Here is a 14,641-nt window from a genome sequence, read left to right on the forward strand (position 1 = left end):
CAAGATAATTAGTATATATTGATATAATCAAGTTCAAGTTTTTAACTAGTGAAACCCACTATCAATAACACCCCACCACCATTCAACAATACATCATCAAAACCAAACCTACAACCTAAAATATTAAATGATATTTATTAAACGGAGAAAAATAAGTCTTAAGCCTTGCTTTGACAAATAATTTTTCAAACTAATTGATTAAAAATCCTAAAAAGAAAAGGTATATAGCTGGTAATACCACGTCTACATAATGGGCGAACAGTCAAGATTTCTATCCTAAAATCCACCAAATCTCTGTACCCGGTGGAACAATTTCTCTCACACACAGTCTGCACGGCGGACGGAGCGTTTCAGATAACGGCAGACACGGCGGCGCCACCATGGAAAAGCTTATCCACAACCCCAACCACCATATCCTTTCGAAGCATCAGCTCTACCTAAAGCCCCGTCCATTTCTTCCCCAACTCGCCCGATTCCAAACCACTAAACTCTTCAATCTCTCCCACTACACCCTCCGAGTCAACTCAATCTCTTGCAAACATGAACAGAATCCGTCATTTAATTCTTCATCGCCAGTCATCAAAACGCCAGAAACAGATTTGTCTTTTTCGGAAAATAAGGGTTCTGTTATGCCCAAACCCCATTTCCTGCAGCAATTGTCGCAGACATTTTCTCATCAACAGAAGGTAATTATTATTCTCGAACGCAAAATTTCTTTATCTTAACGATGATTGGTAACTTGAATTGTTGGTTCGGGTCTTACATATGCTAAGTTTTGTTGGATTATATATTTAGGGTTTTGAATCTGCTTTGTTATATGCTTGATTTGATCTGAATTTTATTGGTAAAATATTGATTCGAATCGTGATTCTCTGTGAAAAGTTACTTTTTGCCTTTTGGTTCTTTTTAATCAGAATAGTATCGGAAATTTTCTCCGATTCCTTGATATTAATCCAAATCACACCCCAAATTCTAAGTACGCAGATCTTTACGGTGTTCTTAGGATGACGAATTCAGCATTTGGCTTTGCTAATTTTAGCTCTAAAATCAATAAGAATCATATTCGTTGTAGATTAAAGAATGTTTATTATGTTTACCGTGACAACTACTGAAAGGCCAAAAGTATTTATGTCGATATGATAAGACCAAGAAGAACAATTATTGAGCCTCTAAGTCAAAAATGGAGTCTTATCATGGGTGGCATGAACAATAGGACGGACGAGAGAGAGAGAAGAGGGGGGGGGGGTAGGGACATGTGCTAATAATATATAGGGAATGACTCAAATTATTATTTCCAAAAGAGTTGTAAAGAATTATAAATTAAAAGTGTTATTTGTAGTGGGAATTGAATATTTTAATTTTAAAAGGTCAATAGTGTTGGAAGTTTAAATTATTTATGATTCAAAAGGTTATTTGCAGTGTTTTTAGAATAAAAAAGTCAGCATTTGACTTTTTAAGTGTCAAATGAACCATGCCCATTAACTGTGAAAGACAATAAGAATCACATTCTTTGTTGATTATTAGATAGATATCACATTAGGCTCTAATAAAATCAAAAAATCAGAAATCATTTACTTGATTATATAGTTTCAGAAGTAGAATGAATGCTTGAGTTTCCAAAGTGTTCCCTTGTTTTGGGACGAATGAAGTGTATGACTAGTTTATTCATGTAAATGCCTCAATTGCATTGTTTTTAGTGTAATAAACAGTTTTTGAAGTTGTTACACGCATTATATCAATGTACATTCATTTATTTGTCTATTACAACATTCTACTTTCATTTCCTTGTTTCAACATTTTACTTTGAAAGCTCTACCCAATTATAGCAATATCATCCAAATGCAAAGCAATTTTCACTTCTAAAGTTGGGTATATTTTTCAAATTACAATGCCTTCATAAGAAATAAGTTGATAGCATAATGTTGTAATAGATAAAAGTGAAATGAGGATGTTATAATAAACGAATAAATGTAAGTATGCTACTATTTGTTGCATTTAACCTTCTTTTCCTTTCAAGTAGTGTTGCCATTTTAAAGTGACAAACACAGAGTTATTTGTTTTGAAGATTGATATCTTGTTAACTACCAAATTTTACCATGGTTGCTTCTTACTTGTGTTGAATCCCCATATTAGGTTCTTGAGTTTGAAAATTGATGAAATTTAAATTCAATACTTATTTATTTAGCAAGTTAATGCTAAGAGTCTAATGTAACTGTAGTATACTTGAAATAATAACACATGGGAACTTTCATAAACATTTTATCGAGGTTAAATGTTTGTGTGGTTACATAATTGCAGTGGTTTAACATGGTTTTCACACTGTTAAAACCATGGGTTATAAACACAAAGTCACTTCTAAACAATATAAATTGGGTTATAAAATAATATATTGAATTATTGATTACTCTGTGATTTTATAAGAAAAAGGATAATGAAAAGTGTTGGCAGGTCAACTTGACCCATTTTGATCCTTCCAATAAAAACCCATTTTATTCTCTATCCAATGATTCCAGTCCCCATTCCTGCCTGTTTTGCCATCTCATTTTTCTTGTACTTGTCATCTTTTGAATCTAACTGTCAAAATATGCTAAAAAATTAATAATTGTAATTTATTTTCTTGTAGATCATTAAAAGTACAATGCTATAAAAAACTTAAATTAGAATTCTCTAATAGAAAAAAATGGAAGTAGGATGCTATAATAAATGAAAGTACATTACTATTTCCGTATTTTGTGCATTTATTACTAATAATGTAAAGTCGTTATCTTGATTTGTATTATCCATTAACATTTATCAACAATTTTCAGGCGGTTATCACGGGATCAATAATTCTACTCTCGGCTCTAATCTTCACAATCCAACCACTTTTCATCTCACCCGCACTCGCCTCCTTCCAAACCGCAACCAAAACCGGCTCCAACCCACTCATCCGAAGTGAGCTCCTATCAAGCGCGTGGACCGGTTTCTTCGCCGGTTGCCTCCACACCTTATCCGGTCCCGACCACCTCGCCGCCCTCGCCCCGCTCTCAATCGGCCGGTCCCGCGTCGAGAGCGCGCTTGTCGGCGCGCTCTGGGGCTGCGGGCACGATGCCGGGCAGGTCATCTTCGGCCTCCTCTTCCTCCTCCTCAAAGACCGCCTCCATATCGAAATCATACGCACTTGGGGGACGCGAGTTGTCGGTTTTACCCTTCTAGTCATCGGAGCCATGGGAATCCGTGAAGCCTCCGAAGCAGCGGTCCCCACGCCATGTGTCGCTTTGGAAAACGGAGAATGTGATGTTAGTGTTTATGACTTACCGGAGCCCACGAAGAAAAAGAAAATTGGATTTGCGACGTTTGCAACGGGTATTATCCACGGGTTGCAACCGGACGCGCTTATGATGGTTTTGCCTGCGCTCGCACTTCCGTCCCGCGTGGCGGGGGCCGCGTTTTTGGGGATGTTTTTGGTGGGGACGGTTATCGCGATGGGGAGTTATACGGTGTTTATCGGGTCGTGTAGTCAAGCGTTGAAGGATCGGATCCCGAGGATTACGGAAAAGCTGACGTGGATTTCGTCTTTAGTGGCGATTGCGTTAGGGGTTGGGATTATTGTTAGTCAGTTTTTTGGGTTTAGTTTGTATTGATTTTTGGGGGTTTTGCGATGTTTAGGGGGGATTTTTATGGACCTTTTTTTTTATGAGAATTGAGAAGCATATTGTTTGATATATTTGCGATAGTACCTCGTGCATTGATTATTGTACTTTGTCCTTTGGTCGTTGTACATCGTTCAATTATGATAGTACTGTTTTCGTATGCACGTGTTTTATGTCTGTGTGCGGTGGATTTGGTTCAATTGTCACATGGTTGCGTGTGTCTTGAGTGCATTTTGATAGACATGACAATCTTGTAGCGTATTTGTGTTTGGGGTGCGTAAGATTGGTGTAGGTAAAAAGGTGGGGTTGACACCTACTTTCGAATTCTTTTTGGTGCAAAAAACTGAACATACCTTGTAAGCTTGGGTTTGATCTCTTGTATGTAAAAAAGATGTAAATGCCTTTCTATTTCGAATTCTTGTTGATGCCATATATTCCTTACTAAAATGCAGAAATTATTACAGGGAACTCACAAAACCATCTAGTTTTACAATGTACATTTGTAGTTGTAGAATTTATTTAACATAACCATCCTGTAGTTATACAAAACAGTTTTTTTAAACTATATTTCGTGTTTATTTAAATTTAATGTTTTATACTTTTTAACTACATTTTTAATAATTGAATTAAAATTGGGTGTGGGAAGTGTCATAGGGGTGTTATTCGGTTGGTTTTTTCGGTTTAATCGGTTTTGGTTAATTCGGGTATAATTTATTCGGTTCGGTTTATCGGTTAAACTGAATAAGATTCCGTATGTAAAAATGAATATTAAACTAAAAAAAAAACTTACTAAACTTTTACAAAATGAAAAAAAATACATCAATACAAAACACATTAGATTCATTTTTTATGATATATTGTCTTGAAGTGTCAATGTAGCAATACAAGTTGTAGAAACGAGTTAATATAAATTTACTCGTATATGAAGAGAAAAGAAATGACAGAAGGTAAATTGACATTTGACTAATTAGTTGTTGCTTTTGAATACAATATATAAACAATTATTAATTTACAATTAATACTGAAATAATGAATTATCAAAATCTTTTTTAGTTATTAATCCATCAATTTAAATATAAAATGTTAATTTATAGATATAAATATAAAAATATATATTAATTAAATAGGTTATTCGGTTTAACCAAAATAATGAAATTTAAAGAAAACCAAACCAAATAAGGTATCCTTATTCGCAGTGGCGAATCTAGAACCAAAAACCTCGTGTTTCCTTATGTAATGAAACTAAAAAAATAAAAGAGTAAAAACTACTAATGGTGTCGGTTCGGGTCGTATACCTTAAAATAGTTAAACATAACATCAATATTTACAGCAAAGTTTTACATCTGAACCCTACCAAGTCTTATATCTTGAAATATATTCATAATTATATCGTTATCGATACTTTCTAAAACACTTTTTTCAATATATAACATTAAACTATCATTCAAAAATTAAAATATATAAAATATGGGCAAGAGACGGTTGTTGGAGGATATTTGACTATGGTGATGGTGGAGAACCAGATTTCTCTTGGATCGTGTAAGTTCACTTTCCAAACTGATATTTCCATCCTATGCCCGGGTTATAGGAAATCCAGCCTAAGATAATCCAAAAGGACACTTGTGTATCTAGGCACAAAAACACAAGCCAAATCGCCAGAAGGTTCTGAATTCGTACAAAAGAAGTAGAGATGAGAAGGGTCTCTTACGACTCAATTAAGGAGTCGTATTTATGCTAGACAAATTAGAGTTTTCGTCTTTTATATTAGTTAGGAGAATCACGAATTTAATGACATAATCAATGGTTATCAAAATTGATAAGATTTATCAATTTTTCCATAATCACCAATTAGAATTCAGTTTTTCAATAATGTAACTAATTCAATTTTCCAAAGACCTTTTGGGGCGCTGTCCCAAACCCCGCTAGGGAGCTACCCCTATGACCCTACAAGGGGGCGCGACCCCCTTGACCCCCACATTTATGTCGTACCAACTTATAATTCGATCTTATATATGTATGCACTCTGCATACTCTCATATATATATATATATATATATATATATATATATATATATATATATATATATATATATAGTACAAATGATAAACCTCTTAACTCACATATTAGTTCCAGTTACATAAAATGCCTAGTGACCAACAACGGTGACACCCGGTGGATGGGCGACGGTGGTCGGTGGCCTGGCTGGACGAAGGACAATTGGATCAATCGATCAGGCATGCGAGAATGTGATGAGGCGTCAAATGTTAGGAGATGTCGATTAGTGATCACGTTTCGTGAGGGTTTTTTTTTTTTTTTTTTTTTTTTTTTTTTTTTTTAATTTATGGATTGAACTATTGCCTAATGAATAAATTTTAAATGGATTGAAGCAAGTACTAAGTGGATTAGAATATATAAAATTTAGGTTGATATATTTTTTTGCCAAAGATTACAAGGTAGGTCTATAAAAATAATTAGATACATCACCAAATTTTTTATATATATCATATACTAAATACTATTATTAAGAAAAATAGGTAGGGCGTAGGACCTACCAACTTTCAATGTAGCTACGCTCCTGCTTATCCGGTTTAACCAAACCGAATTAATCAAATAACCAAATAACCAAATAACCCAAACCAAATAAACCAAACACTTTGGTTTGGTTCGGTTCGGTTATTCGGTTACGGTCACATCCCTAGGAAGTAAGGGTACAAGGGAAGGAATATATTATTTCCATGTGATTTGGGATATTTAGGAAATAAAGAGATTAGAAAAAATTGAAGCGACATGTGAAAGGGAGGACAACCCTAATATGTCATGGGACCTGTGCATAACATGGACAAAAAGACCACTTTCGGATCTATCTAAAAAAAGATTGGACCGCTACAAGACCGGTCAAATAAAATAGGAGTTAAAGTTCATATTATCATCATATACATATCATTTTTGTGTTAAATATACATTAACCAATTTTTTTCATTATTTCGTTTATTAGTTATTAATGTATAATTTGTTAGTAGATCTTCAAGTATCTTAATCACACGTTAACAAATGGAAAAACCTGAAATTGAAACCAAAAACAAAAAAAACTGAAATCAAACTGAAAAACCATGAAAACTTAATTGAAAAAGGTGCAAGTAAAAACCGCGAGACCAGATTAAAAAAAAAATAGAGCCTGCCATTCTGAAAAAGAAAAAAGACGAGATGTTATGAGACAGTCGATATGCACGTCTACTTGTGCCATGCATATTGTTGGTGATTTGTTATCATCAATATTATTTAAGTGTAATGAGATTACTTTGTTGACCAAAAGTGATCTTGATAAATATTAAACAAGTAAGGAAGGTGTGGGGTACACACTTGTTTAAGTTTGATCAAGTTTCAAAGTACACTGTTATTTAGGGGCGAAGCCCCTAAACGAATGAGGGTCCGGGGGCAGCGCCCCTGAGAGCGGGGTCCAAGGGGCAGCAACCCCTGGCAGGGTCCAAGGGGCAGAGCCCCTGGCTGGGGTATGTTACTATATTAAAAATGCATTAGAAAATCGGATTTTCAGAGAATTGACCATTGTTTGACCCTTATCCAAACTTCCGTTTTTATGTCAGTTTTTATAGTTTTATGACAGTTTGAAACTGTCATATGACAGTTTTCAGACAAAGATCATAAAGTCGGTTTTGGTCTGATTTCTGGTACATACGAAACTATCATAAAAACATTCTAAGTTCTTGTCTCTCTGAGTCTTATCCGATTAAAAAATATTGAGAGTACCACCCAAATGCTTTAATCTGAAAGTGTTTAACACAATTCTCAGAATTCCAAGCCTTTCTATACCCCAATTTCTAACACATATGATGCTTTTTTCTTATATCAAGACAATAGTTAGTACATAGTAGACATAAAAAGTTAAAAACAAGTGGAATAAGATTAGAAATTAGGTTAATTACAACAAAGAGAAGCACCCTTGCCGATTTCTATTGTCAACTTTTATGAACTTAACTAAATGCATCTTTTTTATATTTAAACAATTACTATGCAAATGAGCTAAAATTTGAGTCCCAAATTTTACGAGGCCCTATACGGTCGCATAACAGGCACACTTTTATAATTATTTAATGTGCAGTATGTTTAAGAATTTTAAAAATTATAACACGAGATTAACAAAACCTTCTTGTAGGTAACATAACGTGCAATTTGGACATGAAATGCACAAACTGGATATCTTGTAGTTGGATAATGTGCAATTTGTCATTCACGGTTTAAATTATTTAATTTTCGTTTATGTTTAAATTTTTTATTATCTTGTGTGACACAAAGAATATTACAAAGGAATAGATACAAACAATATGATCTTTCATTGTCGGATGATGACTTTGTCACTCCACCTACACATATAATATGACGAGAAAGAAAAGTTGTGCATGAAAGACGACACAAGAAAAGCAAAAAATCATGGTAAGGGTGCTGTCAACAGGATCCAAACAAAGAAGATGTATGTACATAAACTGTGTATTAAGTTTGACGTATATTGAACTGAGACTGATGTATATTGAACCGAAACTGATATTGATACTGATGTCAACAATGCGGATATAATAATAGTTTACTGTATATTGTATATTGAACCCAAAAAGACGAAATGGGAAGAAGAGGCGGTCTCTATCTTTCCTCTATTCAAAAGACATATATGCCCTCCACGTACTTATCATCGAAAACGTCTTGAAACACCTATCTGGTCTACATAGTGGTCCAATCTTATTCAATTATATGTGTAGTGTAATAAACAAACCTTAATTAATTCCTTTAAATAGTGCACAAAAGTATGTTGTAGTTTGAGAAGATTCTTAATATATATCGTTTGAAGAATATCCAACAAGGATGAAATATTGGTAAGACTTTTTCATGATCGAATGTGCAAAATGGACTATTCAATTATGGATTTTATGTATGAGTTTCTCAAATTGATTTCTACTTGTCTGCCATGAAATAAATATTATGTAATTCAGAAAGTTTTTCATAACACCATAAATAACGGAAATGGACACTAAAACACACAATTAACCAAATAAAACCCACATAATAACTATCGACAAATTTGTGAATTCGATATTGTAATCTATGCATTTTGATGTACAAATTTGATAATATAACATGTAGCTAAAATGTGCATTTTACTTACAAATATCTATTAATGTAAATATACGGAAAACTATTTGTGAATCCTATATTATAAATTGTGCATTTTACCTACAAATTTTATTAAAATTGATCAGATAAATCTTCTAAATATTTTTCGATTCAATAAAATGATTACAAAGGAGGGTTTATATAGGAAAACTAGATAAGTAAATAAGGCAATAGAAGATAAATATGAATAAAGATATGCTATATCCAATATATCCCCTCCAGTTGGAGCGTGTAGGTCTCGAGCGCCCAACTTGCCAAGAAGAAATTTAAGCTGGTGTGTTCCCAATCCTTTTGTGAGCAGATTATCAATTTGCATTTTAGTGTCAATGTGACGAGGTTGTATTTCGTTAGAATCTACTTTTTTTTCCGCACAAAGTAACAATCCATCTCCATGTGCTTCGTCGGTTCATGGAAGACTGGGTTGTTTGCTATGTGACGTGCAACTTGATTGTCACAGAAGAGAGGAGTTGGACCGGTGACTTCAACATTGTGTTCCTTTAAGAGCCAACGAACCCATAATATTTCACTAACCATGGATGCCATAGATCTATACTCAGCCTCAACTGACGAGCGAGAAACATCTGATTGTTTCTTTGACTTCCAGGATATAAGAGCTCCCCCTAGAGAAGTACATATCCAATTCTCAACTTTCTGGTAAGTGGACAACCTAGCCAGTCGGAATCACAGTAAGTCGTGAGAGCACACCCTACGTCTTTTGGAAAAAGAACTCCTTGTCCAGGTGTAGTTTTGAGATATTTAAGAACTCTAAAAACAACATCCATGTGTGTTTGTCTGGGGTCAACAATAAACCGGCTTAAGACATTCACAGCATAATCAATATCAAGTCTCGTGTCTTGCAAGTAGAGTAGCCTGCCAACTATACGACGATATCTGCTAGCATCGAATTTTGGTTCTCCTTTAATTTTGTTTTGTTTAAGATTTTGTTCAATGGGAAAAGAGCTTGGTCTACATCCTTGTAAGCCACAGTTGTTAAGAATGTCCAAGGGATATTTTCTTTGACTTGGAACCAAACCTTCTAAGGTGTGAGCAACTTCAATTCCAAGAAAGTACTTGAGATTCCGAAGATTTTATGCTAAATCTTCTGTCAACTTATTCCTTTATTTCCCACAACAATCACATCATCAACATAAATCAGAGTTGCTACACAACTTTTTCCTTGATGCCGAATAAAAAAAGAATGATCAGCTTTGGATGGAGTGAACTCAAGCTTAAGAAGGGCGTTTGTGAACTTTTGATACCAATTCCGAGAAGCTTGCTTCAACCCATATAAAGATTTTCTTAATATGCAAACTCTTTTCTCTCCTTTAGTAAATCCTTGAGGAATTTTCATGTATACTTCTTTGTTTAGGTCTCCATGCAGAAATGCGTTGTTCACATCTAGTTGTTGGATAGCCTAATCTTTCTTTATGGCTACTCGAAGAAGAGTACGAACGGTGACTAGTTTGGAAGCTGGAGCGAAAGTGTCGTGGTAGTCCACACCTTCCATTTGAGTGAAACCTTTCGCGAAGAAACGAGCCTTGTACCTTTCAACTTCTCCTTTTGGTTTGTACTTCACTTTGTATACCTATTTAGAGTCAATAACACGCTCGCCCTCTAGTAAATCTTCGAGGGTCCAAGTTCCGTTTTCTTTAAGAGCACGACTCTCCCTCGTCATGGCTTCTTTCCATATTTCATCTTTTACTGCCTCATCAAAATATTTTGGCTCATCGGTGGAATCGATGGGTGCTAAGAAAGATTTGTGAGTAGTAGAGAATTTATCATAAGAAACATAATTTGCTAAAGAATGTATCATTGATGAGCCTTGGCTTGGTGCGATTTGAGCAGGATCTACGGATGGAGGTAGTTGGACAACGAAATCTGAAGGTGTTGTGGCTGCGTTCTGTGTCGTTTCGGTCGTGTCTGATTAGGAACAAGATCACGATTATTTTCTAGAGCCGGTTCATCTTGAAATCTTGGTTCATTTGCTTCTGTAACAGGTTCTTCATGAGAGGGTTCTGGACCATGTGTTTCTTGATCATCGTGGGCTTCAAGTAAGTCATCATCCATGTCTTTTCCAGTTGGGTTTTCATAATGGGGCGTGTCATTAAGAAAACCCTCCTGGTCTCGTTTGTCATTCACCTCGTTAAACGGAAAAGATTTTAACAAAATCTTACACCTCTAGAGACAACCATTTTCTTGTATTTTATATCGTAAATTTTGTAACCCTTAGTTCCCACAGGATATCCCAAGAAAATACTGGGTTTCCCTTTAATCTCAAACTTGTTGCCCTTAGAATTGGTGTTTCTATAGTAAGCAAGACACCCAAAAACCCTCATGACATCATAACCGGGCTTTATTTCAAAGAGGACTTCATAAGGTGCTTTATTCGTGATCATCTTTGATGGTAGCCGATTAATGATGTAGGTATCTGTCAAAACACATTCTCCCCAAAATCTTTTTGAAAATTTTGCTTCAAACCTTAAGGCCCAGGCAGTTTCAAGAAGATGCCAGTGTTTTTGTTCCACCACTCCATTTTGTTGTGGTGTATGTGGGCAAGTCGTCTCAAGTAGAATTCCTTGTTGGTTGTAGAATTCTAGCATGTTCTTGGAAGTAAATTCCCCACCATTGTCACATATAATTATTTTAATAGATCTTCCAAACTGATTCTTGATAATTTTGTGAAAGTTTATCAAATGGTTGCTTTCTTCATGCTTGAACTTTAGAAGAAAAACCCAGACGGCTCTACTGAAGTCATCAAAAATAGTTAAAAAATAACTAGCCCCCGAAAGAGAGGGAGTGCGATATTTACCCTAAATATCACAATGCAATAAATCAAAACAATCACTAGTTTTAATTTCACTATTTGAAAAGGGAAGCCTAGTATGTTTGGCTTTGAAACAAGAATCACAAGACTTATCGAATGAAAAATTACTAAGAAAATCTGTTTTGGTAAGTTTTTCACTGGAGGCGCGACCTAATTGTTTATGCCAAGTTTCAACGATCATCATCATGGCTCTTCTTTCGTTTCCAAAAACTCCCATCCGGTAAAGACCCTTCTTGCACTCACCCGCACCAATCAAGCTCCTCGTGTGCAATTTCTGCATGACACAAAAATCAGGGAAAAAGGTTATTGCATATTAGAGGTCCTTACTTATTCTACTCATAGATAAAAGATTACAGTTGAATTTTGGTATGTGTAGAACCCCTTTTAATTTGGTTCCACCTGGAAATGTTTATTCACCTCTTCCTTCAACAGGTATGACATCCCCGTTGGGAATAAGAACAAGTTTTTCAAAATGATTTTTCATTTTGTTTTCAAGTATGTTGACATCATGGGTGATGTGTTTGGTGGAGTCTGAGTCAACAACCCAATCATCATCATAGTCCCTTTTACCTATCATGTAAGCCTTTGGTTTGGTGTCATCCTTGATCGTACCTCCCTTTTCTTCAAAATGCTTCAAGAAGGTCTCATATTGGCTAACCGTCAAACCTGGAATGGGACTAGGATCTGTTCCAATGCATGCTGCTTTAGGTTTTGACTCCTGTCACTTTCGGTTTCCTGACCACCACTCGGGGTATCCTATCTTTTTGAAGCAACCTTCCCGAGAGTGCCCGTCCTTTCCACAAAAGGTGTAATTGTCGGCGACATCATTGGGTTTTGTGTCTTTTGTTCTTGGCTTATCACGACACTGTTTAGGATTTCCATCACGTGGTCCAGGAATGCTGGTCTTGAAAGCAGTCGGCTCCGTCGTGGGTTTCTTGTCGGCAGATATTGCTCTCTGCCGTTCGTCTTCTGCAACGAGGTGATAGGCATTCCCATGGGTGGGGATCGGATTTGTTGCCAATATTTGCGTTCTGTTGATAGGAAATTCATTATCAAGTCCCATGAGAAACTCATAAAGTTTTTCTTTGTCTTTGAGTTGGCTTAGATTCTTTCCAATGTCGCAAGTTCAACCGCTACAAGTGCATCAAGACGTGGGCAATACAACCCGCGTCTCGTCCCAGATGCCTCGCATCCTAGTGTAATATGATGATCTGAAAGATCCATTCTAATGAGTCGTAGTGAGTGTTTGTTTCAATTCATAGGCCCGATGGGCACTTTATTTTCCAAACCTTTCAAGTAGATCAGACCATATCTCTGAAGTCGTATTGGCGTACTTCACACTAACTCTGATGTCCTTTTCCATCGCCGTCGTGAGCCATCCCTTCACCATATCATCACATCGCATCCACAACATGTAATCAGGAGAATCTTTACCAGGTTTCTGAATCGATCCATCAATGAAGCCCACATTGTTTTTGGAAAAGAGAAAATTCATCATCTCTTGAGACCAATCTGCATAATTGTTATCGGTGAGAGCGTCATTGACGTACATCTATTTTGGGTAATCTGATTCATGGATGTAGAGTGGCGAGTTGGTATCTAGTGCACCTTCAGTCTTTTTGCTTGGTTTTGCATCGCCGGCCATGGTTGTTGGTTAGGGCTTGTGTCGAGTAGGGTTTAGGTTAAGAACCGCTTTGATACCATATTAAAATTGATCAGATAAATCTTGTGAATATTTTTCGATTCAATAAAATGATTACAAATGAGGGTTTATATAGGAAAACTAGATAAGTAAATAAGGCAACAAAAGATAAATATGAATAAATATATGCTATATCCAATAAATGTGTAAGTTTATCATGCAATTTGTGAATTTATTCAAACTCGTATGTACCCCTTCTTTAAAAATCGCCGATTATTATGTAGAAGACTGCTATTCAAAATATTGTATAATAAGCCACTTCATACATATTTAGTTTTAGTGAAAAAGAAACTAATACTGATAGTATGGCTCCAAATTCCAGTAACACATATATATTATCGATATCTTGTTATTGGTGATCAATTTGGATCGATATCCAGAAACTGGTTGAGGATGAATATTGCAGCAATTTTGATCTCATTATAGAATAAAAATGTGGTTCAAACTGAACAATTGATGATTGTAATCATTCTAAGAAGTTTTAATATTTGGTATGACTACAAAAATGTTTATAAAAGTTTGTCACCTATTATAAACTGAGTCGTTGCTTGTTGACATCATTAAGTTGATCAAGAAGGTTCTTTATTTTATGAAATTTTGTTTTAGAGACATGATAGCCTTTAGGGTCAAGTTGTTAAACTTGTGCTTTAGTGTTGCGGCTGCGAGCCTTTGTTGTGAAATGAAACAAGTTTTTGAGACGAGTCCATGCATTAAGGTCGTGGATATCCGATTAAGGTTCAAGAATGTGAACCAAGAGATCATCAGATATGGTACTATACATCCATGGAAGGCCATGAGTGTCAATTTTATTCATTTTTTCAAAGTCATGGTTTTCGTCATTGAAGGTGTTGGCGTAAGTGAAAGGATATGTCTTGTACACAACAAGAGTTTCTATCTAGGAGAATAGAGAAGAAAAATACTCACACCCTAAAGCTTCAACATGTTTGCTTGATTGAATCAGAAAGGAAACTATATGCCATAAATGGCTTACATAGTTACATGAAAACAACAATACAAAAAAATTTAGAAACTAACCAATAACATGAATATACCATTGAGCAAGACAAAGTAAATAAATGAAAATAAACGCAAACATATGATAAAATGGACCCAAAACAAAAAGAAGCATGCATGTACCATGTCGACATAAGTGAGTTATCAAAGTAGGCATTGCTATCATGGCTATGGAACATAGGGTTTTCAGCTAGACAAGCTAGACAAATTAAGGCGAGGTTATCGTAGAAAAGAGGAACTTGATACACCACATCGTGATTCAAATATTCTAGCAATTGTAAGAGCCA

The 14,641-nt window shown here is 35.5% G+C and overlaps 2 protein-coding genes across 2 annotated transcripts; one reads left to right on the forward strand and one right to left on the reverse strand.

Annotated features, from left to right (window-relative positions):
- The first annotated feature begins 236 nt into the window (after window positions 1-236).
- Window positions 237-3,734, forward strand: LOC145132322 (chloroplast protein FOR GROWTH AND FERTILITY 2-like). The gene is made up of 2 exons (XM_079067068.1): window positions 237-686; window positions 2,808-3,734. The coding sequence occupies exons 1-2, from the start codon at window positions 381-383 to the stop codon at window positions 3,621-3,623; spliced, it is 1,122 nt and encodes a 373-aa protein (XP_078923194.1). The 5' UTR covers window positions 237-380; the 3' UTR covers window positions 3,624-3,734.
- A 6,928-nt stretch (window positions 3,735-10,662) lies between these two features.
- On the reverse strand, window positions 10,663-13,283 carry LOC145131391 (uncharacterized). The gene is made up of 7 exons (XM_079066081.1): window positions 13,247-13,283; window positions 12,928-13,150; window positions 12,413-12,669; window positions 12,056-12,322; window positions 11,882-11,912; window positions 11,052-11,556; window positions 10,663-10,992 (listed from the first exon to the last, which is right to left on the reverse strand). The coding sequence occupies exons 1-7, from the start codon at window positions 13,281-13,283 to the stop codon at window positions 10,663-10,665; spliced, it is 1,650 nt and encodes a 549-aa protein (XP_078922207.1).
- Window positions 13,284-14,641: the final 1,358 nt, after the last annotated feature.

This window comes from Lactuca virosa, chromosome 8, assembly GCF_052849685.1.
Source record: "Lactuca virosa cultivar CGN04683 chromosome 8, Lactuca_virosa_CGN04683_v6, whole genome shotgun sequence".
NCBI lineage: Eukaryota > Viridiplantae > Streptophyta > Magnoliopsida > Asterales > Asteraceae > Lactuca > Lactuca virosa.